This window comes from Cnephaeus nilssonii, assembly GCF_951640355.1.
Source record: "Cnephaeus nilssonii genome assembly, chromosome: 21".
Lineage (NCBI taxonomy): Eukaryota > Metazoa > Chordata > Mammalia > Chiroptera > Vespertilionidae > Cnephaeus > Cnephaeus nilssonii.
In genome coordinates this window covers 39,282,429-39,307,856 of record NC_137092.1, presented here as the reverse complement: position 1 = coordinate 39,307,856, position 25,428 = coordinate 39,282,429, and the positions used below count along the sequence as shown (strand labels likewise).

Sequence of the window (25,428 nt, the reverse complement as noted above, 5' to 3'; positions counted from 1 at the left end):
GGCTAAGGGGGCTCCTTGTTACACTTCTGATTTGTAAGGACTCTTGTTGGACATTGTTCCTCTTGACGAGAGCCTCCGTGTTCTATGGATTTACCAGCTCAGTTCAGTATGACACTGTGCACACAGTAGGCTCTCAGTCAGAGGGAATCATGTGGTCCGCATTCAGCCCCCCCACCTCCCCAAAGCATCTGAAAATAGATTTCCTTGCTGAGTGCTTGCCCCGTGGAATTACAGCTGGGAGTAGGGAGGAGCGGTGAATGGTATTCACTTGGTATTTCAGAGCGTATCTGGAATTTTCTCTCTCACCTTTACAGTCAGCTCTCAGTTCTCTATACTAATAAGGAATGTGCAGAAGCAAAAATGGTTTTTTTTTTTTTCATACTAAGCTCCCAGAAATTTAAAAAGAAGAACAATCAGTTTAACTTGTTCTTGCATTTCTCCAGTCTCTGGGAATAAATGTGCAGTTGGGAAGGAGAGAGAGTCACAGGCTTGGAAATATCTGCTGATTGGACAGGGTACCCTTCGTACTCATTCTGTTCACATGGGAGATGACAACTTCCTCGTAAACTAATATTCTAGAATAAACAGAAACCTGTCCTTCTCTTAAGATATTCAGTAACAAAGTCATATTGTTGATTTAAAAAATCCACTTAGGAGTTTTTCTTCTTTACTTTTTCCTTGTCCAGGTGAGGGTCACCTTTGAGCCAGGGGTTCCTGGGCTCCTCTGACTTCTCACCTCCAGGATGAGCACTGCAGTGTCCTGACCCTGGGGGTTTGGGTGAGTAGCCTGATGGACGAAACCTCTAGAAAGCGCGCCTGGCTTAGACGATCTGCGGGGGAGAGGGGGGCACTCGCATTTTATTCAACAGATATTTTCTGAGCAAATGCATGTGCCAGACACTATGGTAAATTCTCGGGATATAGGGATGAACATATCAGTCTTGGTCCCTGCCTTCGTGGAGCCTGGGGAGAGAGGTGAATGTTGCACAGATGAGCATGTCGTTACAAAACATGGGAAGTGTTGTGAAGCTGAAACAAGATGCGATGAACAGTGTGAAATGGAGGATGTCGTGGAGATTAGTGGCGTTCAGGGGTCCTTCCTCTCTGAAGGAGAAACACCGAGGCTGAGACATTTGGCAGAAGTACTCAGACTTAGGTTTGGGTTGGAGTAAGGGAGAAAGGTGTCAAGAATGGCTCCCAAACTACTGCCTTGAGCTGGATGGATGAAGGTGCCATTTACTAAAAGACTGAAGGAGAATGTTTTTGGGAGACGGTATAGAGAGAAGAAGAATTCTTCGATCTTGTTAAGTGTGAGACATTGAGGTGGTGTCCGGTTGGCAGTTGTGTCTGTAAGTCCGCAGGTGGAGAAGTAAAATGGGGTGGTGGGCATGGAGAGGATTTACAGAGTGAGAAGAGGACCCAGGGTGGAGTCCGAGGAACTCTGACTTGCAGAGACTGGGGAGAGGGGTCAGCGGTTGGAGGGCTGGGGTGGTGGGAGGAGACCTAAGGAATGTGGTGTTCTGGAAACCAAGAGAGTCTCCTGGTCTGTGAAACAGGCATCCCAGCGGCCCGGCCTTCGGGAGGCTGTGGAGGAGCAGGTGTGCGTGGACAGCGCTGAGAAGAGAGTTTCAGGGAGGAAGTGATCAACTGGCAAGTTCCAAGATGGAATAAGATGTGGTGACCTTAGCAAAAATAGTGGTTTCTGTGATCTGTGGGTAGAAGTTGGTTTAAAATGGTTAAAGCGTGAATGGCAGGTAAGGAAGTAAATGAAAGCTGTGTCCTGTCGGCTCTCTGGAGCAACTTGGCTCTGAAGGGGAAGAGGATGCTAGGGCTGGGTTTTGTTATCTTTATTATTTATTATTTTTAATCTGGAAGAGGCTACAACATGGCTGAGCGCTGATGGGAAATATTCAGGAGATGTGGGAGATAGAGGGCATGGCCAAAGGAGAGAGGGAGAGCGCTCAGTAAGCTGAGGGGGGGGTGGTGGAGGGGGGGCCGCCTGTCGGGGGACGGCGCTTGGGGAAGAGGGGACTCTTGTTTCAGTAATAGAGAAGAAAGGGAGCGGGTGGTGATGTGAACAGGTTGGAGATAAGGTGGTGAGGACTTCCTGTCTGGAGACCCCTCTTCTCCCTATAAGTCCTGGGCAAGACCATGCACTAGACGGGGGAGGGAGGGAGGAAGGTGGGAGCTGGGGATGCAGAAGGTAGCGAGTGATGTTAGGCACGTGAGCTTGCTAGAGAATGGGGGTCGTCCTAGGATAGCTAACCGTCCTAGGATAGCTAACCATCCTAGGATAGCTAACCATCCTAGGAGTAGCTAACTGTCCTAGGAGTAGCTAACTGTCCTAGGAGTAGCTAACTGTCCTAGGATAGCTAACCGTCCTAGGAGTAACTAACCGTCCTAGGAGTAGCTAACCATCCTAGGAGTAGCTGACCGTCCTAGGATAGCGGACCGTCCTAGGAGTAGCTGACTGTCCTAGGAGTAGCTGACCGTCCTAGGATAGCTAACTGTCCTAGAAGTAGCTGACCGTCCTAGAGTAGCTGACCGTCCTAGGAGTAGCTAACCGTCCTAGGAGTAGCTAACCGTCCTAGGATAGCTGACCGTCCTAAGAGTAGCTGACCGTCCTAGGAGTAGCTGACCGTCCTAGGATAGCTAACCATCCTAGGAGTAGCTGACCGTCCTAGGAGTAGCTGACTGTCCTAGAGTAGCTGACCGTCCTAGGAGTAGCTGACCGTCCTAGGAGTAGCTGACCATCCTAGGATAGCTAACCGTCCTAGGAGTAGCTAACCGTCCTAGGATAGCTGACCGTCCTAGGAGTAGCTGACCGTCCTAGAGTAGCTGACCGTCCTAGGAGTAGCTGACTGTCCTAGAGTAGCTGACCGTCCTAGGAGTAGCTGACCATCCTAGGAGTAGCTGACCGTCCTAGGATAGCTAACCGTCCTAGGAGTAGCTGACCGTCCTAGGATAGCTAACCGTCCTAGGAGTAGCTGACCGTCCTAGGATAGCTAACCGATGCTGTGTTGTGCCGCTCAGCGCTTTATGTGGACCAGCTCGCCTTGTCCCCCAAGTCCCTGCTTTGACCGGCATTCCGTGGTGGCTGGCTGACCGCCAGCTCTGCCTCTGTCTAGGCCATAACCCAACTTACTTGGGCAACTCACTTAACATTTCAGAGCCTCAGTGTCCTCACCTCTAGGGAGGGAGAGCAGTGCCCTGCCTTCGGGGTGGTTGTGAATGAGTGACAGTGCTTAGAAGAGTGACTGACACATAGTAAATGTTTTAGGTGTTATGTAAGAAGAAAAGCGGGTACATTGTATATATAGATCTAAGGAGTTAGGAGATGTCTTTGGGGGAATACTCTCTCTCTGGCTATAATTAGCCACTCTGTAGAAGATCTTTTCCAATCCTTACAAGTAAACAGTTGAGTGTAACGTGCAGAGTGCAAACGTAGGAGCTGAAGAGCCTAGTTTTATTCTTTGGGGCCATATGACAAGATGCTTGGCGGATTCTGCTCAGTGGCTGAAGTGTCAGGAAGGCTGAAGCTGGGTGACTTATTTCCGCCCGCCCCCCTGGATTGGGGGTGGAAACACCTGGGCTTTCCCGGAGCTGGGTGACGCCACCTGCTTGTGTCCGCCTCTGTGCTGTCCGTCCAGCCGTACAGTAACGGCAGGGAGGTGACTTCGAGCAAAGAGCCCGGTCAGCAAACACCTGCCGGAGACCGAGAAGCCGTTCACACCGTGTGCCCTGTCCATTCGTCTGCAAAATGCCTGTTGGCCAGGTTGGACCAAATTGTGAGAATGAGAAACTGTATGGAGAAGCACTTTGAAAATAATAGTGTTTTATGTTCACAGTATCATTAGAAATCATCTCTGCTAGCAGCTCATCAGAAATGCCTGACACATTGAGGTGACTTGGTATCTGGAATATGTTTTGAGGTCCTTTGGGGGAAAACTGCAACCCAGATGCCAGGTGTTTCTGTCGTGAATAAGTCACCGAGGGTTCAGCCAACTTCTTAGTGCAGAGAAGTACATAAAACAACAGAACTTTAAAGCAAGGTTCTTGTCTTCAAAGAACACGGTGTGTAAGGGGGATAAAATATACACGTAAGACTGTTCAGTAGGACGTGATTGAGGGCTGGGAGGCATGATGCAGACAGAGGCAGCAGGAGAAATCACAGGAAGGGACTGTATAGGTGGTAACAGCTTTTCTTTTCCTGAGTAAATGTTTCCTGATGGCTTTCTCCATGCAAGATGCATTCGCTGCTTCTGTTTTACCAGTGACTCCTGATGTTTAGTGAGAAGTTACAGAATGGTTTACGACTGTGTATGTCAAACTTGACAACCACAATCAATTTTATGGTCTAAACGGGGAAAAAGAAAAAGCTGAAGGTGGTGTGGGATAAAAATACAACTTTACCTGTAATGAAGACCAACATGTTTGGAGCTGCTTTCCCCCTAAGGTTGACACAGAAATACCCCGTAGCATTGTATTCTAGTTCTTTTTCCTGACTTCGTGTAAAAAGCAAAGAATGTAATCGTGGGCCTCAGCACTTCCATAAATTCCTTCCGGTGTCGCAGGTACAACAGCTGGGACTCTGCACACTCTAAACGACGAAGTAGACATTCCCACTGGACAGCGATCGTTCTCAGCTGATGTTAGGCACGTGAGCTTGATGTTAGGGAGTGATGTTAGGCATGTGAGCTTGATGTTAGGGAGTGATGTTAGGCACGTGAGCTTGATGTTAGGGAGTGATGTTAGGCACGTGAGCTTGCTAGAGAATGGAAGAGTGTGGGACAGGTTTCTGATGCCCAGACCTGGAGTAGCACTAACTCCCAGTTTCCGTCCCTTCCCCAGTCCCGCAGTGCACCAGGCTGTACCACCTGAGCTGCTGCTCACTCCCTTGGGTTCCTGAGCCACAAACCTGTGTCTAATAATGTCCCCCTTCTGTCGCCTCCCCCATCGGTGAAATACCAGAAAGTGGGGAGGGAGGCGAAGCAACAGTGGTTGCACAGACACCCTACTTTTCCCAGCTGAAGGCTTTCTCCTTTGCTCTCTGGCTAGGTCTGGGCATATTTTCTTGACCTTTATGCTTCCCATTAGCCTTGCAAATTGGCTTAAAAAACCCTGAGCCTTCAAAGATGTTGTTTTACCGTCACACCCTGGATCATTCCCATGCTTACCCACGCCTGCAGGCCCTGCCGCTAAGCAGTGAGGACAGGCGCCCACTTGACTTAACTGAGTAGGGAGATCGTGGGAACGGGGCGAACTGATGGTGTTTGGTATCGTTGGTTTCAGAGGTGCCTCCTGAACTGCCTCCCGGCTGCGGCCCTGAGCACGCGCACAGATTAATTTGCTTTGTGGTTTGAAGTCGGGCGGGTTGTTGCATTTCGGTGCCATTGCTGGTCGTCAGAGGTGAAACGCCAGATAGTTGCTATGGATTTGGAGGACCCAGTGGTTTCCAAAGCATTGCTTTTTAAAAAGAAAACCTCAAGTTTCTGAGGGTTTTATATTTGGAAGTAGAGAAATGTAAGGGAAAATATGTGGCTCAAGATGAAAGTATTTTTCTCGAATCTGCCCGGGACGTGATGCTGGGTGGGAGGCTCGGATGCTTGGCAGAGAGTCTTAGTCACTCTTCGGCTGCTTAGCACCAGGGCCTTCAGGCCAGAATATGAATTTCACCCTTTCCTTCAACCCTGACGGAAGCTGAGGCCTGAGCTAGCTGTGACATCGCTGAGTTGGCTGCTGTGTTAACCTTGATCCTGTTCTGAGGGTGTTTTATGTCCCTGGTTTTGCTCCCAACTCTTTTTGGGCGTCCTTTCCCGCAGTGTGCCCTGGAGATGCGAGATTTTCCTGTGGCGGCAGGAGGCACACACCCGGAGGATGCTGGAGCTGCGCGGGGAGAGGACCCACTTCCACAGCGGAGGAGAACCAAGAGGAAAAAGGCACAGAGGGGGCCAGCGCTGAGGGGCGCCCCCTGCACGCGGCGGGCCACCGCCATTGCCCTGCGCAGCTGTTCCTGCTGCAGCCCGAGAGGAACTCGGGGAGCCCGTCCTGCCTGTGACTGCAAGCTCAGGATTTCAATCAATGCATTCCAGTAACCCCAAAGTGAGGAGCTCCCCATCAGGAAACGCACAGAGGTGAGGCGGCTGCCCCGCGGGCTGTGAGACCCAATGAGGAAAGGAAGAGGCCGTAGATAAGGAAATAGTGATAGACGAGTGAACGGCAGCGTTTATGTCAGTTTCTCTTTGTCACCTGGTGTCCATCATCCCCTCCGGCCCTCCTTCCCTCGCCTGCTCACCACTCAGTACCATGTGCTACACTGAGGCCTGGAAGGGAGGCGCCTACAGTCCGGAACTCAGACAGCAGCCCCTGGACTGGGGAGCTCTTTCCTCCCGCCCGTGTACTGACGTTGATGTTTTACTAGAATTTTCCTGGTCCCCGAGGGCAGTGGCTAGTGTAGCTGCTCCAGTGTGATGCTGCTTGGGGGCGGGGATTGGACCCTGGAGGGGTTTTCTAACCTGCCAGTCATGGGGGTCTCCTTGCTCTCGGGACCTCGTGTTCTCCAGCAGAGAAGCTGGGCTCCCGTTACAGCTGTCCCAGGCCGTCAGCTGGGGGTGGGGTGGCAGTGTGATCTCCGAGACCTGTTTGTTTACTCTGCGCTAGTCTCAGAGTAAGAGTCACTTCTGTGTACATAGAAACCGTTGTCCTTTATTGACAGAAGCCCTGGAGATGGGTCCCCATGTGGCTCTAGGGTTCCCGAGACCTGGCAGGCCTGGTGTGAGCCTCCTCTCCGAGCTGGGAGGGGGTGGAGGGGAGCAGCAAGGGGCTGAGGTGAAAGGGGTGGTGACTGAGGTCTCCCTAACCCACGCCAGGGACTGCCTCTCCCTGATGTGCCGCCCAGCTGCTCCCAGTGTCTCATGGCCCTGTGTTGTTTGTCTCTTTCAGTAGCCCTAAGTCTAAGCAGGAGGTGATGGTCCGTCCCCCCACAGTGATGTCCCCATCTGGAAACCCCCAGCTGGATTCCAAATTCTCCAACCAGGGTAAACAGGGGGGCTCAGCCAGCCACTCCCAGCCATCCCCCTGTGACTCCAAGAGTGCGGGCCATACCCCTAAAGCGCTCCCTGGCCCAGGTGGGAGCATGGGGCTGAAGAATGGGGCTGGAAATGGTGCCAAGGGCAAGGGGAAAAGGGAGCGAAGTATTTCCGCCGACTCCTTTGATCAGAGAGATCCCGGGACTCCAAACGATGACCCTGACCTGAAAGGTATGTCCATAAGATCGCGGAGACTCAGAGGGAAGTAGGTGTCTCGGAGGGAAGGCCTCTGGCATTGGCGACAGTCGGGAGCCCGTAGCCAAGTGGGGAGAGCAGGTGTCCCATCAGAGTTTGCCTTTAAGGTAGAACTGTTTCTTCTCCTTCTCTGATGCTCAAGAATAGTTTGGAACCACCTTGCTGAGGAGTTCTTGCTCTCGAGGATGCAGGTGCTGGGGTTATGGTCACCTGGTCCATGGCCCTAACATGCCCTGATGGATGTCCAGCCTCTGTGCTGTTTGTCCTTCAGTATCGAAGGCAGCCGCTCCGGTGTGTCTGTGGGAGCAGCCCCCACTGGAGCAATTCTTCTGGCCTCTCCCCCCCTCCGTCAGATTAACCCTCCATAACTTGGGTTCTGTGCTGTGCGGCTGCTACTTTGCCAGAGTTGTGGGCACAAGGGGATCCCTGGCACTAGTCCGGGTTTGTCACAGCCGAGGCCAATGTGGTAGAGACTTGGTGGCCATGACAATGGAGTGAGCCAGGAAGAGTGTGGGGCAGCGGCTGTGGGTTTAGGTCTTTTCCTCCTGGTATGAAACCAGAAATCTTAACTGCAGGCCAGCACATGGTCAGTACTCAGAAGTGGGAGTGTGATTGCCCAGCCCAAATTAGCAGGAGAGCCTGGGGGCCACCCCTCGTTCCCCCTCAGGTGTCAGTGGGAGCGCTGTGTTGGGTGGGAGCACTGTGCTGGGTGTGAGCGCTGTGCTGGGTGTGAGCGCTGTGCTGGGTGTGAGCGCTGTGCTGGGTGTGAGCGCTGTGCTGGGTGTGAGCGCTGTGCTGGGTGTGAGCGCTGTGCTGGGTGTGAGCGCTGTGCTGGGTGTGGGCTGCCATAGCCGGGAAGACAGATACAGTTCTGTCCTCAAGGATTTGAGCGCACCCAGACAGCAGACCATTAAGCAATTATGGTAAATTTGTACAATTCGAACTGCTGAAATAAGAGAAGTTGGGGCTCTGGGCTCAACTAGCAGGGTGTCCAGTCCAGGCCAAGTGGTTCCAGAAAGGGGGGACATTATGCTAATATCGGAAGAATGGGGGGAGAGAAGGAGGTGGGGAGGAGTGCTTTACAATTCGTCACTTAGGGAAAAGCGTATTTCAGTTTTTATGAGTAGCGAGGATTCCTCTTAGCAAGGTACTTCCTCCTTGACATTGTCAAGGTGGGTTTGTGTTGTGATGCTGTATATGCTGGCAGAAGAGAGGCTTATTCGTTCTGTGACGTGAGGTTTTCATTCTTTCAGAATGTAATTCTGCTGACCACATAAAGGCCCAGGACTCCCAGCACACACCACACTCGATGACCCCGTCAAATGCGACGGCCCCCAGGTCTTCTCCCCCCGCCCATGGCCAGACTACTGCCCCAGAGCCCGCAGCTGCTCAGAAGACTCCAGCCAAAGTGGTGTATGTGTTTTCTACTGAGATGGCCAATAAGTAAGTTGATGGCTGTGTCTTGCTGTTGGTTTATGTGTCTGGACACCTAAGTTCTTACTCCCATTGAAAATTGCTCTCCTCCCTCATTTGTGTTATTATTAAAGTTAACAGTATAGAAGGAGGTAAAGTAAAATATAAAACCTCACCTGGTTGGCGTAGCTCAGTGGTTGAGCATCAACCTGTGAACCAAGAGGTCATGGTTTGATTACCGGTCGGGGCACAGGTCAGGGTTGTGGGCTCAATACCCAGTGGGGAGGGGGGCGGCTTGCAGGAGGCAGCTGATCAGTGATTCTCTCTCAACATTGATATTTCTATCTCTCCCTCTCTCTTTCTGAAATCAATAAAATATATATATTAAAAATACAAATAAATAAATAACCTCCCCACCCCCACTCCCCAGAGGCAGCCATGATACTTCCTTGGTTTTCCTTCCAGAAATATGTTGTGCTTATGCAAACAGGCATTATAGAACTTTTAAACACAAAAAGGATTGATTGCATCAAATACTTTTCTACAACTTAGTATTCTTTTTAAAATGACATAAATATTACATGTCTATTTTAGAATAATTAGAAAATATAAATAATTTAAAAAGAAAAAAAAATCTCTGGAATTCACCAAGATAACTAACTACTCTGAACATTTCGGTCATGTGCTTCTGGTGAACGGGGGATCAATGGATTTTTAGTTATTTATAAAAATGTGGCCTGGCTGGTGGGCTCAGTCGATTCCCCGTCAGGGAACATGCCCAGTTATGGGCTCGATCTCCAGTAGGGGGCATGCAGGAGGCAGCCGGTCAATGACTCTCTCTCATCATTGATATTTCTCTCTCTCTCTCCCTTCCTCTCTGAAATATAAATATATATATATGTATATATGTATACATATATGTATATATATATGTATATATATACATATATGTATAATGTGAATATATCCTACATAGTTTTCTGACTTTTTCTCACTTGAGATTTTTCAGTTAGATACAGAGTGAATCTTGACAGCCTTCGTTGATGGTTAGGTGTGAGGTTCCACGCTCACCGTCTCAGGCTGGGGCTTTGAACTAGGATTCTCTACAAAACACCCACCACCGTGTATTGGTTTGAGGGAGAAAATCTTGGTGGTTTGTTTTTAATGCCTCTTTTGGGATTTGCTAATGGCTGTTTTTTAATTTCACAAGTTTGGCAGTAAATGATAGGCAGACTGAAAACCTGTTTCTGTTGAGTTCGTATCACTCGGCATTTCTAGCGGTTCGCCGTACCCCCCTTCCTCCCTCTGACAAGTTGAGTCTGGGTGAGGAGCTTCGGGCTCTCAGTCAGCGAAACAGAAACCAGCCCCGTGTGTGCCTCTGTCTCCGCAGAGCCGCAGAAGCGGTGCTGAAGGGCCAGGTCGAAACAATCGTCTCTTTCCACATCCAGAACATCTCCAACAGCAAGGCCGACCGAAGCACAGCCCCTGTGGTATGTGGCTGGGAATTGGAGTGACGGTTAAAGGCTCTGCCGTGACCAGAGGTGGGAGGTGGTGACGGTCTTCAATGGGACGAGGCCGTAAGCTGCGTTCTGGGCATTAACCCCATCGATGAGTTACTAGGAGGGGAAAGGTGAACAATACAACAGGAGTCATGTAGATCTCTTGGGGTTTCCTTTATGTAACTATCCTGGGACTATGTGAACTCAGACCCTGTGGGTAGAGTAGGTTTTAAAAAAATAAACACTCTTGAGTGAGTTGAAGAGCAGAAAAAAGCAACAACTAAAACTACAATAGTGGAGTACATGCCAGTAAACCATGAAGTCATAGACGAATCAGAGAGTCTCTGTGACTTTCAAATGGTTCTTTTTTATTTCAGAGAAGACCATTGAGCCCTAGCCGGCTTAGTGGCTAGAGTGTTGGCCTGCAGCTGAAGGGTCGCGGGCTCGATTCCTGGTCAGGGCACACGTCCGTGTTGCGGGCTCGGTCCCCATTGTGGGCCGTGCGGGAGGCAGCCAATCAATGATTCTCTCTCATCATTGATGTTTCTGTCTTTCCTCCCTTCCTCTCTGAAATCAATAAAAACCTATTTTAAAAAAAGAGGACCATTGAATGCTTTTAATTGCTTGATATTTCCAAAATTATAATAAATTCTAGTCTGCTTCCTGTCTGGAACATAAGCATCTAACAGACAACTACGCTGGAAAAGCATGCGATGGTGGTGTTGCTACAGGCAGTCCTCCAAACAGAACCAAAAGATACTTGTGTCTGGCATCGCCACTGTGCACTGATGCTGTGGGGACACTAGGAAGTTCAAGACAGTCTCTGCTTTCGGGAAGCGTAACACCTGGTGCTGGGATCAGTCTCGACCATGGGACAAATTAAAGGACAACAGGACTGAAGTGACAATTTAAGATAAAGTAGATGGCATATCAGCAAATCCCCCTCTGTTGACATAGCCTGGGCTTTCCTATACTTGGGAAAGGAATTTCCTGCTCCTACTCGTCTCCACGCCTTCAGGGCAGAGGGCAGAGAGATCTGACATTTAAAATGTGTGTGTGTGTGTGGGGGGGGGGCGGTCTATCTATATATATATTTTAAATTTATACTTAAATATGTATATGTTTAAATTTTATATTTTCCTAGAATGCACAGGGTACAATGCAACTCAAAGCAACATTTTATTGACTTAATGACAGATCTCATACAGTTTTCACCTCCACCTTCTCTGATGCTAAAATGCAGTCAGAAAAGGAGTTAGGCAGGGAATTGGGAATAATTAAATCACCTTTGCTCCAAGTCTCAAATAAAAAGGATGGCACCGACGTTATTTCTTCTGTCATGGTCACCTTATGTGAAATCAGTGCCCACCTTCCACAGACAGGCAAAACCTGGTTGACAAAACCAAACTTAACATGGCTCTGGGAGGACGTGAAGGCGACCTCCACACTCCACTCAGGGAGTCAGGGTGTGGAAGCCACTCTGACCGCACAGGGTCCTACAGGCCCAGGGTGCTACAGGCCCAGGGTGCTATAGGCCCAGGGTGCTGCAGGCTCAGGGTGCTACAGGCGCAGGGTCCTACAGGCTCAGGGTGCTGCAGGCTCAGGGTGCTGCAGGCTCAGGGTGCTGCAGGCTCAGGGTTCTACAGGCTCGGTGCTGCAGGCTCAGGGTGCTACAGGCTCAGGGTGCTGCAGGCTTAGGGTGCTACAGGCTCAGGGTGCTGCAGGCTCAGGGTGCTGCAGGCTCAGGGTGCTGCAGGCTCAGGGTTCTACAGGCTCGGTGCTGCAGGCTCAGGGTGCTACAGGCTCAGGGTGCTGCAGGCTCAGGGTGCTGCAGGCTCAGGGTGCTGCAGGCTCAGGGTGCTGCAGGCTCAGGGTGCTGCAGGCTCAGGGTGCTACAGGCTCAGGGTGCTACAGGCTCGGTGCTGCAGGCTCAGGGTTCTACAGGCTCAGGGTGCTACAGGCTCAGGGTGCTGCAGGCTCAGGGTGCTACAGGCTCAGGGTGCTACAGGCTCAGGGTGCTACAGGCTCAGGGTGCTGCAGGCCCAGGGTGCTGCAGGCTCGTGTCCTGCCCACACCAGTCTCTGCAGACGGACGTGCATGGACACCTGCAGGTGAAACCTCTGTGCACACAGTCACGGAATGTGACCACTCTAAGGTGTGTCTTTGTGTTTATGCTACACAGACTGTCCCCATGCAGACACACATAATGGTAAACATTCAAAGAGGAAGTGGGGAGCTAGGTAAGGGCCTTAGGGGTTTGGAAATACAAACTGGATTAAGTGAACAGGTAGGAGCAAATGAATCAAAAAGGGACCGTGTGGCGCCCTGGAGGCTGGGGAAAGATCCCCGAGGCGGGGTTTGTGGCTGGGCCCTGCTGTTTTTAGTTCCTTCAGCGCTGCCAAGGTTTAGGCCCAGAACATATATGTCCTTCTTCCCAATACTGACAGCATCCATGTCACCTGCTGTGAGCAAGTGTGCTTTTACCGGGACTCGGTGTAGCATTGGTCCTTAATCAATAGTAGTAAGGGGGTCCTCCAGCCTGTGGAAAGGACCGTCTCCTTTCTATTGGAAAGAGCAGATCTAGAGCCACCACGAGCAGGTAGCCTCAGATTTCTCCACAGGCGCTTCCTGCCTCCAGATTATCTTACTGTCGTTATGTACCAATTCTTATCAAATACGGAATCAGTGATCACAGCCTGAAGGCAGAAACCAGAGATGTCAGGCTGCGTGGAAACTCAAGGCGAGGAGGAGAGGAGAGGAGATGCTGGGAGGAGGCGGCCCGCCTGCAGCCTCTGGCTGGGGGCGGAGCTGGGACGGCACTTTCTCTCTCAGTTGAAAACATCAGGCCTTTGATTGACATTGAGACGTCTGCATACACAGTTGTACTTTCGGGGAAAATCAAAAGGTGTTACGTACAGCCTCCCACATACCAAGGAACTAATCTTGCCCAGAAACACATAGTAGACATGTGATCTCAAACCTGTTCCTCGAAATAGATACTCAAATGTATTCACTTTGGCAGTGGCTCTCCCTGGCAGGCTGAGAAAGTTATTGAAACCTAATCTTCAGTGAGGGGAAGAGGAGGCCAATTGACAGTAAAGGGGAAGAAAAAAATCAGAATGTCTCCATGTCCAGAGTGGGGTTGTACATGAGCAATTCCCACAGCAAGTGTCACTGTAGATCTGTGTGACAGAGTCCTTCAGAATGGATCATGCTCTTTTAGCTGCCCTTTTGTTTAATTTACCAATGATTTTTTTAAATCTCCTTTCTGTACAGAACACACAGATATCTGCCCTTCGGAACGATCTGAAACCTCTCCCACAACAGCCCCCGGCTCCGGCCAACCAGGACCAGAATTCTTCCCAGAATGCCCGGCTGCAGCCAACGCCACCCATTTCGGCACCAGCACCCAAGCCTGCCGCGCCCCTGCGTCCCCTGGACCGGGACAGTCCTGGGGCAGAAAACAAACTGCTTCCTTCCGTGGGCAGTCCTGCCAGCTCCACTCCACTGCCCCCAGATGGCACTGGGCCCAACCTGACGCCCAACAACCGAGCGGGGACCCCCGTCTCGCAGGGGAGCAGTAGCTCCTCCACAGATCCCAAAGCCCCGCCGCCGCCCCCACTGCCCAGTGCAGAGCCCCCCGCCCTGGGGGAGAACCCCGATGGCCTGTCCCAGGAGCAGCTGGAGCACCGGGAGCGCTCCTTGCAGACGCTCAGAGACATCCAGCGAATGCTCTTCCCCGACGAGAAGGAATTCACAGGGCAAAGTGGGGGACCCCAGCAGACTCCTGGGGTATTAGATGGGCCTCAGAAAAAGCCAGAAGGGCCGATCCAGGCCATGATGGCTCAGTCCCAAAGCCTAGGTAAGGGACCTGGGCCCCGGACAGATATGGGCGCTCCATTTGGCCCGCAAGGACATAGAGATGTGCCCTTCTCTCCAGATGAAATGGTGCCACCGCCCATGAACGCTCAGCCTGGGCCCATGGGCCCCGACCACCTGGATCACATGACCCCGGAGCAGATCGCCTGGCTGAAGCTGCAGCAGGAGTTCTACGAAGAGAAGAGGCGGAAGCAGGAGCAGGTGGTGGTGCAGCAATGCTCCCTCCAGGACATGATGGTCCATCCGCACGGGCCTCGGGGGGTGGTCCGGGGGCCACCCCCTCCGTACCAGATGGCCCCCGGTGAAGGCTGGGGGCCTGGGGGTGCAGAGCCGTTCGCTGATGGGATCAACATGCCGCATTCTCTGCCCCCGAGGGGCATGGCTCCCCACCCCAATATGCCAGGGAGCCAGATGCGCCTCCCCGGCTTCGCAGGGATGATAAACTCTGAAATGGAGGCGTCCAATGTCCCCAACCCAGCGTCGAGACCAGGTCTTTCTGGAGTCAGTTGGCCAGATGATGTGCCAAAAATCCCAGACGGTCGGAACTTCCCGCCTGGCCAGGGCATCTTCAGTGGCCCCGGCCGAGGGGAGCGCTTCCCGAACCCCCAAGGCTTGTCTGAAGAGATGTTTCAGCAGCAGCTGGCCGAGAAGCAGCTGGGCCTCCCTCCGGGGATGAGCATGGATGGCATCAGGCCCAGCCTGGACATGAACAGGATGATCCCCGGCTCCCAGCGACACATGGAATCGGGGAACAATCCCATTTTCCCTCGAATCCCAGTTGAGGGCCCTCTGAGTCCTTCCAGGGGGGACTTTCCAAAAGGAATGCCCCCACAGATGGGCCCTGGTCGGGAACTGGAGTTTGGGATGGTCCCTGGTGGGATGAAGGGAGATGTCAGTCTAAACGTCAACATGGGATCCAACTCTCAGATGATACCTCAGAAGCTGAGAGAGGCTGGGGCGGGCCCCGAGGAGATGATGAAACTGCGCCCCGGGGGTGCAGACCTGCTGCCCGCTCAGCAGAAGATGGTGCCCCTGCCGTTCGGGGAGCACCCTCAGCAAGAGTATGGCATGGGCCCCAGGCCGTTCCTCCCCATGTCTCAGGGTCCAGGCAGCAGCAGTGGCTTGCGGAATCTCAGAGAACCAATCGGGCCCGACCAAAGGACTAACAGCCGGCTCAGTCACATGCCACCACTACCTCTCAACCCTTCCAGCAACCCCCCGAGCCTCAGCACCGCTCCTCCGGTGCAGCGCGGCCTGGGGCGGAAGCCCTTGGATATCTCTGTGGCGGGCGGCCAGGTGCACTCCCCGGGCATCAACCCTCTGAAGTCTCCCACGATGCGCCAGGTCCAGTCGCCGATGCTGGGCTCGCCCTCCGGGAACCTCAAGTCCCCCCAGACTCCGTCGCAGCTGGCAGGCATGCTGGCGGGCCCAGCTGCCGCTGCTTCCATTAAGTCCCCCCCTGTCTTGGGGTCTGCTGCTGCTTCGCCTGTTCACCTCAAGTCTCCATCACTTCCTGCCCCGTCACCCGGATGGACCTCCTCTCCGAAACCTCCCCTCCAGAGTCCCGGGATCCCTCCAAACCATAAAGCGCCCCTCACCATGGCCTCCCCGGCCTTGCTGGGAAGTGTGGAGTCAGGTCAGTGCTCTCGTCTGTGCAGTCACCTGGTAGCTGGAGACGGCTAACGCCGGTCTTGCTCCTGTGAGAACACTGCTGTCCTGACTTGATCATGCAGCCAGAGGAGGCGGCCTTTGCCAGCGGACATCTTTGTTGGCAAAGTGCATGACCGGACCTCCCTGGGGTCCTGCACGAGTGTCCGATCCTGGGAGAGGACACAGGCTTTTAGTGCCGACGGTACCTGTCAGATAGGTAAAAGGGGAAGAGAAAGTGGGAAGTCTGTCATTTCACAGAATAATTTACATTTGCAAAGTAAAATGTCAGGGTTGGATAAATGCGGCTTCAAACGCTAGACCTCCCTACTTCAGGGGGCTGCCCTCACGTCGAGAGATTCTGTCTAATCCCAGGCCGAGAGGAGAGGCTGCGGAGCCCACAGGGTTCTTGCACATGCGTGCCGACACAGGCCTTACCACGAGCTCCTTGGTAGACTGCTGTTCTCACGATCAGCTGCAGTTTATTGGTATTTTCCTCCCAGGAGAGGCTCTCATGATGATGGTGGTTTGTGAATGAGACCAGAGGTGGTCGAGGAAGATAAGCACTGAGGTGTAAATACCAGGTCCGAGCTGTCTCCACTTGAGAAAGATTAGAATCAAAATAAGACAAGATTTATCCTATAAGCCAAAGTGTTTCTCTCTGTTGGGTAGCAGTTCACAAAAGCCGTGCAGTGGAACAGCCCCCTCAGACCTTTTTAGTTCAGACTTGTGGAAATTAATCAAGAGCGTGTGTAGGGCGCAGCCTGTGTGGCTCAGTGGTTGAGCATTGACCCATGAACCAGGAGGTCACAGTTCAATTCCCAGTCTGGGCACATGCCTGGGTTGCAGGCTCAATTCCCAGTAGGGGATGTGCAGGAGGCAGCCAATAGATGATTCTCTGTCATCATTGATATTTCTACTTCTTTCTCCCTCTCTTCCTTTCCCTCTCTGAAATCAATAGAAAAAAAACATAAGTACAAGAGCATGTGTAGGGTGATGGGTTAGTACCTGGGGTCAGAGCACTAGTCTGGCCTCACACTATGCTAATCCCTGAGTTGAATGCTAAATTGCAACAGGCAAGGGAACAATGCCCTTATTTCACATTATTTTAGCGAAATCGTGGTCTGTAAACCATCGTTCCCAGGCTTGCACTAATACACTGAGTGGCCAGATTATTATGATCTCTGAACGCATAATAATCTGGCCACTCTGTGTGTGTGTGTGTGTGTGTGTGTGTGTGTGTGTGTGTGTGTGTGTGTATTAGAGGCCCCGGTGCATGAATTCGTGCATGGGTGGGGTCCGGCCAGCCTGGCCAGGGGGAGGGGATATGGGCAGTTGGCTTGCCTGCCTACTGGTTGAACTCCTGGTCGAGGGGACAATTTGCATATTAGCCTTTTATTCTATAGGATATACACTGAGTGGCCAGATGATTATGCGCTCAGAGATCATCATAATCTGGCCACTCAGTATATTTTTAACACACTCTTGCTGTGTTTGTCTTCCCCTCTGTGGACCTGTCACCTCCGCCTCATGCTGCCATCCCCCTCTGTCCACACACGGCGCTTGACTGGAAGATGGATGATTTGTGCCCGGGGTCTAATAACACTGTCCAGTTCCTCGGCCGCCTTGCTCGTTCACAGAGGCCCCCTCGCCGTCGGGAGAATCTGATTCCCTGCCCATTTTTGTTTTCCTCTGCCGTCTTCTCCTAGGTGGCCCCCCACCGCCCACAGCCAGCCAGCCTGCCTCTGTGAACCTGCCGGGAAGCCTCCCTTCCAGCACCCCGTACACCATGCCTCCCGAGCCGACCCTGTCCCAGAACCCGCTGTCCATCATGATGTCTCGAATGTCCAAGTTTGCCATGCCCAGCTCCACCCCGCTATACCACGATGCCATCAAGACCGTGGCCAGCTCGGACGACGACTCCCCTCCCGCTCGTTCTCCCAACTTGCCATCCATGAATAACATGCCAGGTAAGAACCAGGGAGGCGGGATGTAGAGCTGGCGCCAGACAAGAGAAACTTCGCGCATGCTTTCTTGATAATACAGACCTCGATAGATGGAGGTTCAGAAACTGGAAATAATACCATCTCAGTTTCAACGACTTAGACTCTTAGGCGTCCTCAAACTACGGCCCGCGGGCCACATGCGGGTGTTTTTGCCGTTTTGTTTTTTTACTTCAAAATAAGATATGTGCAGTGTGCATAGGAATTTGTTCATAGTTTTTTTTAAACTATAGTCCGGCCCTCCAACGGCCTGAGGGACAGTGAACTGGCCCCGTTTAAAAAGTTTGAGGACCCCTGACTTAGAGTGTCTTACCTGGAGGAAGACAACAATACAGTTTTATCAGAGGACTCAGCGCGTGCCTATGAGAGAGCAGGCTTCCTTACAGCCCCGATAGAAATTCTGGGGCTTCTGTTGCCTGGATCTGGGGCAGGTGTGGCCCTCCTGAGGCCGCACTGAAAGCAGTTTCTTCTTAACATGCTGGTTGGAGTGTCTTTAGTTCTCGAGTGTTTCCTGCAAGGGCAGCCTCAAACCACAAGCAGCCGTAGGATTTCAGACGGCGGGAAGCCCGTTTCCTAGAGAAGCACTTGAGGGCTAGAGAGGAAATTCCTCCCCTCCTCCCGCACGCTCCCACCCCTCTCTGCCCCATCGCACGGACACTGAGGGGCATAATCTGGGGTGTGAGGCTGGGCAGCAGAGACACTGACTTCTCAGCCATTCTCATTGCTAGGAAGGCTATCTATCAGCAATCCTGATTAATCAGGGTGGACGTGCTGTGCGGACCGGACAAGCATCGTCCTTACACACTCAGTGGAGATTCCATTGAGAGACCAGCTACTGAAATGCCCCAGAGACTAGTAGAACCTGCCTGCTTTCCTTCTTCATGGAAAGTTCCCGTTTCTCTAACATTTTGTATAACCCGAGTGTGCGCTGCTCCCTCTGTACGGCAGTGTAAACTGATAAGGCCCAGTGCCAATTGATGAAGCTGTCCTTGTTATTTCTGATTCTTGGACCTGTAGGGCTACTTAATCATCCTTCTCAAAAAAAGCACTGTGCTTAAGTCATCTAGACAAATTGTTTGCTTCTATATTAAATGTCTCCAGTGAAGAAGACTGTATATACTCATTTGCATAGTAATTTGTAACTTTTCACACAGACTTTCTTCCTAGCTGTGTTCTACATACACCTCTGTCATACAGTGCAGGACACAATATATTGTCTGTAGAGCTGTTGGCTTGTGTGCCCCGAATGTGTTATAATCTCAGTGAGGGCAGGCATTGTGTGTTGTGAGGTACCATGCACATTTGCCGCACAATAATTTTTTTGTAAATTTGATTATAGTACTGAGTTGCTTTCAGTTAAGTTGATACCTTTTATATCTTTATTTTTCTAGGAATGGGCATTAATACACAGAATCCTCGAATTTCAGGTCCAAACCCCGTGGTCCCGATGCCAACCCTCAGCCCAATGGGAATGACCCAGCCGCTTTCTCACTCCAATCAGATGCCCTCTCCGAACGCCATGGGACCCAACATACCTCCTCACGGGGTCCCAATGGGGCCGGGCTTGATGTCACACAATCCTATCCTGGGGCACGGGTCCCAGGAGCCTCCGATGGTACCTCAAGGACGAATGGGCTTCCCCCAGGGCTTCCCTCCAGTACAGTCTCCTCCGCAGCAGGTTCCCTTCCCCCACAACGGCCCCAGCGGGGGGCAGGGCAGCTTCCCAGGAGGCATGGGTTTCCCAGGAGAAGGCCCCCTGGGCCGCCCCAGCACCCTGCCCCCGAGTTCAGCAGATGCAGCACTTTGTAAGCCTGGAGGCCCGGGGGGTCCTGACTCTTTCGCTGTCCTGGGGAATAGCATGCCTTCGGTGTTTACAGACCCGGACCTGCAGGAGGTCATCCGGCCCGGAGCCACCGGGATCCCCGAGTTTGACCTGTCTCGCATTATTCCATCGGAGAAGCCAAGCCAGACGCTGCAGTATTTCCCTCGCGGGGAAGTCCCAGGCCGCAAGCAGCCCCAGGGGCCCGGGCCTGGCTTTTCGCACATGCAGGGGATGATGGGCGAGCAAGCCCCCAGGATGGGACTAGCATTACCTGGCATGGGAGGTCCCGGGCCTGTGGGAACTCCAGACATACCTCTTGGCACAGCTCCATCCATGCCAGGCCACAACCCAATGAGACCACCAGCCTTTCTCCAGCAAGGCATGATGGGACCGCACCATCGGATGATGTCACCAGCACAATCTGCAATGCCCGGCCAGCCCACCCTGATGAGCAATCCAGCTGCTGCCGTGGGCATGATTCCTGGCAAGGATCGGGGACCTGCCGGGCTCTATCCCCACCCTGGGCCTGTGGGCTCTCCGGGCATGATGATGTCCATGCAGGGCATGATGGGACCCCAACAGAACATCATGGTCCCCCCACAGATGCGGCCCCGGGGCATGGCCGCTGACGTGGGCATGGGTGGGTTTGGTCAAGGACCTGGCAACCCAGGAAACATGATGTTTTAAGCTGCTACGATTGGATGTGCCGATCTTCGTCCAGATGAGATTTCAGTCCTGAGGGCTGCTTAGGGGCCCCCAGGAGACTGTCAGTCATGCAATAGGAGGACAGAGACCCGAGGGCTGCTTTGGGGGAGGGGGGAACTCGAGAATGTATGGATTTACCTGAAAACAAATGATTCATTTAATCAACAGGTGTGTGTTTTTTAAGATTTATTTTTTAAAAATTATTTTTGTGGACTTGGGTATCCCATGATGGCACCTCCTTGTGGGAATCTGTAGCCGTGCTTTAGAATTGCCATCGGTCACGTGTTGCACCGTTCTCTGTATGTTTACGTCCTTCGGACTGGCTTCTCCCAGGATTCTTTTCCGGTTTGTTTTTTGCTTTGGGCTTTATTTTTGCGTGTACTGTACTATATTGTAAAAGGGATTTTAGCGGAGACGAAAGTCTCTGGGACGCGAGGAGAACAGGATGCTGGGCTGTTTACTTTCGGTGGAGAATCCATCTTCAGACCTTTGGACTCTTTTCAACTCCAGTGTACAGAAAACCAAACCACGACCTCAGAGCAGAGTATTAATGAAAAGCACAAAAAAAGGAACTAAGTTCAGCAAGGGGTGGGGGGATGGGGGAATTGTTTCTTTTTAAAAATCATGACATTTAGGACATTTTGTTTTTCAGTTCGAGAGTCTTCAGCACTGTCTCCCGTCTGCACACCCACCGCCAGCTTCTCCCGTTCCCCCCTTTCCGTCCCACCTCCTCGGTTAGCGTTTCCTCCCCTCCCCTCGTGTCCCCACGGGCGGCCCTGCTCCCTTTTCTCTTTCCCCTTCGGCAGCTGCAATACACGGTGTTGTTTGGGGAAGAAACCTGACAGACTCGCCTTCATGCCGGTGGCGTCCTGGCTTCGGGAAGTGGGGGGAGGGAGGCCTGTCTTTGGGAACTCCAGGGCCTTCTTTCCCTTCGTCTTTTCTTCCCCAGTATACCTTGTTTTTTGTTCTCCTTTTATTAGGAATTCCCAAGTGAATTTTATTAATGTGGGAGTGGAACAGATGCTAAAAGCTACCCGGGATTTTGGTTTTAATTTTGTGGTTCCTCCCCTCCCCACTCCCATGCGTAAAACGTTCTGTGTAACCTCCATTAAATTTGGTACAAAACCACTCACCAGAGCTGTGGTGTCAGAAAATAAATATATTGTTTCTTACAAAAGTGAACTTCCTTTTTGTTTGTTTGGGTTCCTGTTGCCACGTGATCAGAAGCATAGCGCCGGTGCATTGGAGGTCACTGATGCGGTGCGGGAAGGGGGGATACATAAAGTGCCTTCACAGCAGAAGCAGAGTCCTTGCTACTGAGTGTCTTGTAGATTGTCTTGTTCTGTTCCCAGCTCCGTCCTGAAATCCTGGCTGAAGGCAGAGGAGCAGCCCTGGCCCCCCCGCTGAATGTTACCTCTAAAGGCTATTTAAAAAAAAAATTTTTTTTTTTATTGATTTCAAAGAGGAAGGGCAAGGGGAAGAGAGATAAACAATGAGCCTTGGCTGGTTTGGCTTGATGGATAGAGTGTTGGCCTGCAGACTGAAGGGTCCCGGGTTTGATTCTGGTCAGGGGCACATGCCTGGGTTGCAGGCTCCATCCCTGGTGGAGGGTGTGCAGGAGGTGGCCGATCAGTGATTCTCATCATTGATGTTTCTCCCTCTACTTTACTCTCTGAAATCAATCCTACATAATAAAAGGCTAATATGCTAAACGACCAAACAATGGAACGACCGGTTGCTATGATGCGCACTGACCACCAGCGGGCAGACGCTCAACGCAGGAGCTGCCCCCTGGTGGTCAGTGCACTCCCACAGGGGAGCACTGCTCAGCCAGAAGCCGGGCTCATGGCTGGCGAGCTCAGCAGTGACGTCAGGAGCCTCTCCTGCCTCTGCAGCAGCGCTAAGGGTGTCCAGCTGCTGGCTTAGGACTGCAAGAGGGCACAGGCCAGGCTGAAGGACCTTCCTGAGTGCACGAATTTCGTGCACCAGGCCTCTAGTAAAAATATATTTTAAAAAACATCAATGATGAGAGAGAATCATTGATAGGCCACCTCCTGCATGCTACCCCCTCTACTGGGGATCGAGCCCACAACCCGGGCACATACCCTACCGGAAATCAAACTATGACCTCCTGGTTCATAGGTCAATGCTCAACCACTGAGCCACCCTTGCCAGGCTCCTTCTAGAAGCTATTATTGGTCTTTACTAGGAATTGTTTTAGAGTGAATTCAGTGGTGTGAAGTAATTAAGGCCAAAGGTATAGTCATTTTAAAAAGTTTTTAAATGTCCCTGGATCTTGTTAGGAAAAATACTCTTACGATACCTGAAAATCCCGGGTGTGCCCAGTCCACGGGTCCCGGTCCTCTCCTGCCTCACCACCTGCCCAGGGTGCCCTCTGCCACCTGCTGAGTCCACTTCCCACACGCGTGCTTCCGCAGGGCAGCGGCAGCCTGCGGGGGGCGGCCTACGGGATGGCTGGTTGTGCTGGTTGCATTTGTTCTGGTGTATTTCTGTGTTGCAGGTGCTTTTAGCTGAGTGCACGGGCGTCTGTGTGCGTGTTTGTTCTTAGGGGAGAATCTCAGTGAGGAGCGGCCGGTGCAGGCATCTGCCGGTGTCCGGTCTGTCTCACCCGTGACGCTCCACCAAGTGCTTTGGCAGCTGCTTTCTCTCTCACCCTCAGCAGCCCTGTCTTCTCGGGAACACGAGAGCCCCCGACAACTAAACAGATGGCCACCTGAGCACCGACTCCGCCAGTCACCCCAGGGCGCTCTCTTGCTCATTTGTGAGGGGCCCTGTGAAGCAGGAGGTGATCCTCATTTGCAGATGGGAAAACCGAGCTCACGGAGTTAAGAATTCTGACAATCAGATCTGTTCAAATGGTCCTGGGTGGTGAACATGCTATGCTGTGGAGAAAGTAGGAGAGCCAAATGAGGGTTTTGTTTCATGAACTTGGCTCTAGTCCTAGGTTCTCCGGCTTTGAAGGGTACAGAAAAGAGCAGAAACAGCCACGTTTGGGGAGCCTGAGATGGGACCCTGACTAAGGAAGCTGGGACCTGGCCTTTGTCCTGGGTCCGACTTCTTGGGCAGCCCCACCCCCTGCTGCACAGACCAGTGCTGTGGTCACTCATGGGTGCGGTCCAGTTGCTACTGTCCCCAGGAGAGCCCAGGGCGAGAGCTGGTGGACCCCTCTGGGGAGGCGGGGATGTGGCACTCCCGGGGCGCCCCCTGCTGGAGAGCCTGCAGCAGTGCACATCTGCTTCCCAATAATTGAGTTCTTTTGGGGGGAAAAACAACCCTTATAAACCTTCATTTACTTTATCAGCATATCCCAGCATTTCATCACGATGGTATCTGATAAACTTAAGTTCATGTGGGGTTCATACACTTACAACAATTTCTAATTTACTGAGATTGCTGTGAAATAAAATCACTTGAGAAACGATGCTATTGCATGGAGAACTGGTGATGCTGGGGTGTAAAAGCCAGAGAAAGGGTGATAAAGATGTGTCCTGCTAACATAACCCTGTGAAGGCCCAGCCAGCCTCCTCCCACACACGGGTGCTGCAGGAAGGTGTGATTATAATGTATTTCTTCATTTATTTCTTAAGGACTAGTGAGTATGTGGTATTTTTCCTAAAACAACGTGAAATAAAATAATTCACTTTTTGGAAGAATCTGAACTTATAAATGAGAACAACCAAGCAATTGTATGGGTCTTATGAAGGGTGGGCATGAGAAAATAAATTTTAAAACCATTTTACATGTAGGGGTGGGCAAAAGTAGGCTTACAGTTGTGAGTACACAAAACAGTTTATTCTTGAACTATTGCTTATTTATTAATTATTGTATTTTAGCTGTAGACCTACTTTTGCCCACCCCTGTGTTAAACCCACTCCAAAAAGTGACACGAATTTCTCCCAGGCTCCCTCAGGGGTGGCTTTGTGAGCTGCTGCCCGGCCCCGGTTTGGGTTCATGCTCTGCTGTCTTTTGAAATCCTTAATAACCTTAGAATAGGGGGCCCGTCTTCCCGTGTGCACCGAACCCCATAAATTATGAGGCTGGTGCTGGCTGCTGTGAACGAGCGAAGTCACAGGTTCAGGGGCGCCGGGGTCCTGGTCTCTGTTCCTGCTCCTTCCCGGGCCGGGGCCACCGGAGGCGGCGTGACCGCTGAGCTCCATTAACCTGTCTGCACTCCAGTCATTTCCTTCTCCCGCCCCGAGTACTTTCCGAGGGCTGAGAGCGGAGGAACGCTGTTCCACACAAGGACGCATTTATTCAAACCGCTTAGAGCGCTGCCTGTGGCGCTGGCCCAGGTAGGGGATTCGCGGGGTGACTGCAGTCTGATCAGTGCTCAGGGAAGGTGCGGACAGAGAGGAAGGCCAGGAAGGCCTCAAGGCGGAGGCGATGTTTGGACTTCCTCTTGAAGGAGGGACCGTTGCCTGGTGGAGGGGGTGGTGGAAAAGCAAAGGCCTGGGTGGGCTTTCGGAGGGAGGGGGTAAGACGTGAGCTAGGGTGAGGGGGCAGGTCACGGGGATCATGAGGCCCAGGAAGGTCTGTGAACTTCAAAGGTTTACGAAAGGGAGTCGGGTGATCAGGGTGACTTCAGAAGCCTGCTGCCGGGTGAGGAAGACGGGCTGGGCTGGCGCGGGGTGAGAACACAGGAAGCGCACCTGCCCACAGCTCGCGGGTTCTACAAAATCCTAGACGCATCTCTCTTGTTTTCAAAAACATCGCACGGTATAGCCCATGCCGTTTACGTAACTTGAGCCCTACTGCCGCTGTTCTCTAGGCCAGACCAGTCGTATTTTTCAAAGTCACGGACTCCTGCATTTAGGAAAAATCATGGAACCTCAATTTGGTGGTAACGCTGTAATGACACATGGAAAGCATACGGTTTATGAAGCGCAAAAACCGGTTTGTGGCCAAACACTCCATAGCGGGGGATGTTAAATAATAAGCGAGGTTAGGAAGAAGGTGTGTGATGAGGATGATGTGGATAAATATGGCCTCTCCCTCTCCAACAGGCCCCGCCCCGGGACTCCTGTGACAGGCGGCTCTGCTCCCTGTGGGGCCCGCACGTCAGCTGCTGCCGTTCTGGCTCGGTGCTTGGACTGGAGGAAGGAAGGTGGTGTGTGATCACAGAGAGGAGATGAAAAGGTCAGAAGCCACTTCCTCGC

The 25,428-nt window shown here is 52.1% G+C and overlaps 2 protein-coding genes across 7 annotated transcripts in view; both read left to right on the top strand.

Annotated features, from left to right (window-relative positions):
- Window positions 1-6,095, top strand: part of LOC307093243 (uncharacterized protein) — a gene marked incomplete at its 3' end in the record, with an annotated part of 80,612 nt that extends 74,517 nt beyond the window's left edge. For 4 of the 5 annotated variants that reach the window (XM_079761174.1, XM_079761172.1, XM_079761173.1 and 1 more), the window contains exons 3-4: window positions 687-778; window positions 5,823-6,095. In XM_079761174.1, the coding sequence (XP_079617300.1) occupies window positions 5,835-6,095 (261 nt within the window). In that variant the 5' untranslated portion in view covers window positions 687-778; window positions 5,823-5,834. The remainder of the gene's footprint in view (window positions 1-686; window positions 779-5,822) is intronic. The other variant, XM_079761176.1, reaches the window with a different exon arrangement.
- BCL9 (BCL9 transcription coactivator) lies at window positions 6,009-21,417 on the top strand. Of its 2 annotated transcripts, none has more exons than XM_079761171.1 (7): window positions 6,009-6,134; window positions 6,943-7,259; window positions 8,537-8,726; window positions 10,087-10,186; window positions 13,472-15,710; window positions 17,431-17,691; window positions 19,152-21,417. In XM_079761171.1, exons 1-7 carry the CDS (start codon window positions 6,082-6,084, stop codon window positions 20,231-20,233), a joined length of 4,242 nt encoding a protein of 1,413 aa, XP_079617297.1. In that variant the 5' UTR covers window positions 6,009-6,081; the 3' UTR covers window positions 20,234-21,417. The 2 variants fall into 2 exon arrangements, with proteins under 2 accessions (XP_079617297.1, XP_079617296.1); XM_079761170.1 differs by having other exon boundaries at window positions 19,116-21,417.
- Window positions 21,418-25,428: the final 4,011 nt, after the last annotated feature.

Coding starts and splice junctions, on each gene's coding strand:
- BCL9 (XM_079761170.1), top strand. CDS start 6,082: ATGCATTCCAGTAACCCCAAAGTGAGGAGCTCCCCATCAGGAAACGCA. Junction 6,135..6,942: donor CCATCAGGAAACGCACAGAG/GTGAGGCGGCTG, acceptor TGTCTCTTTCAG/TAGCCCTAAGTCTAAGCAGG. Junction 17,692..19,115: donor ATCCATGAATAACATGCCAG/GTAAGAACCAGG, acceptor TTATTTTTCTAG/GAATGGGCATTAATACACAG.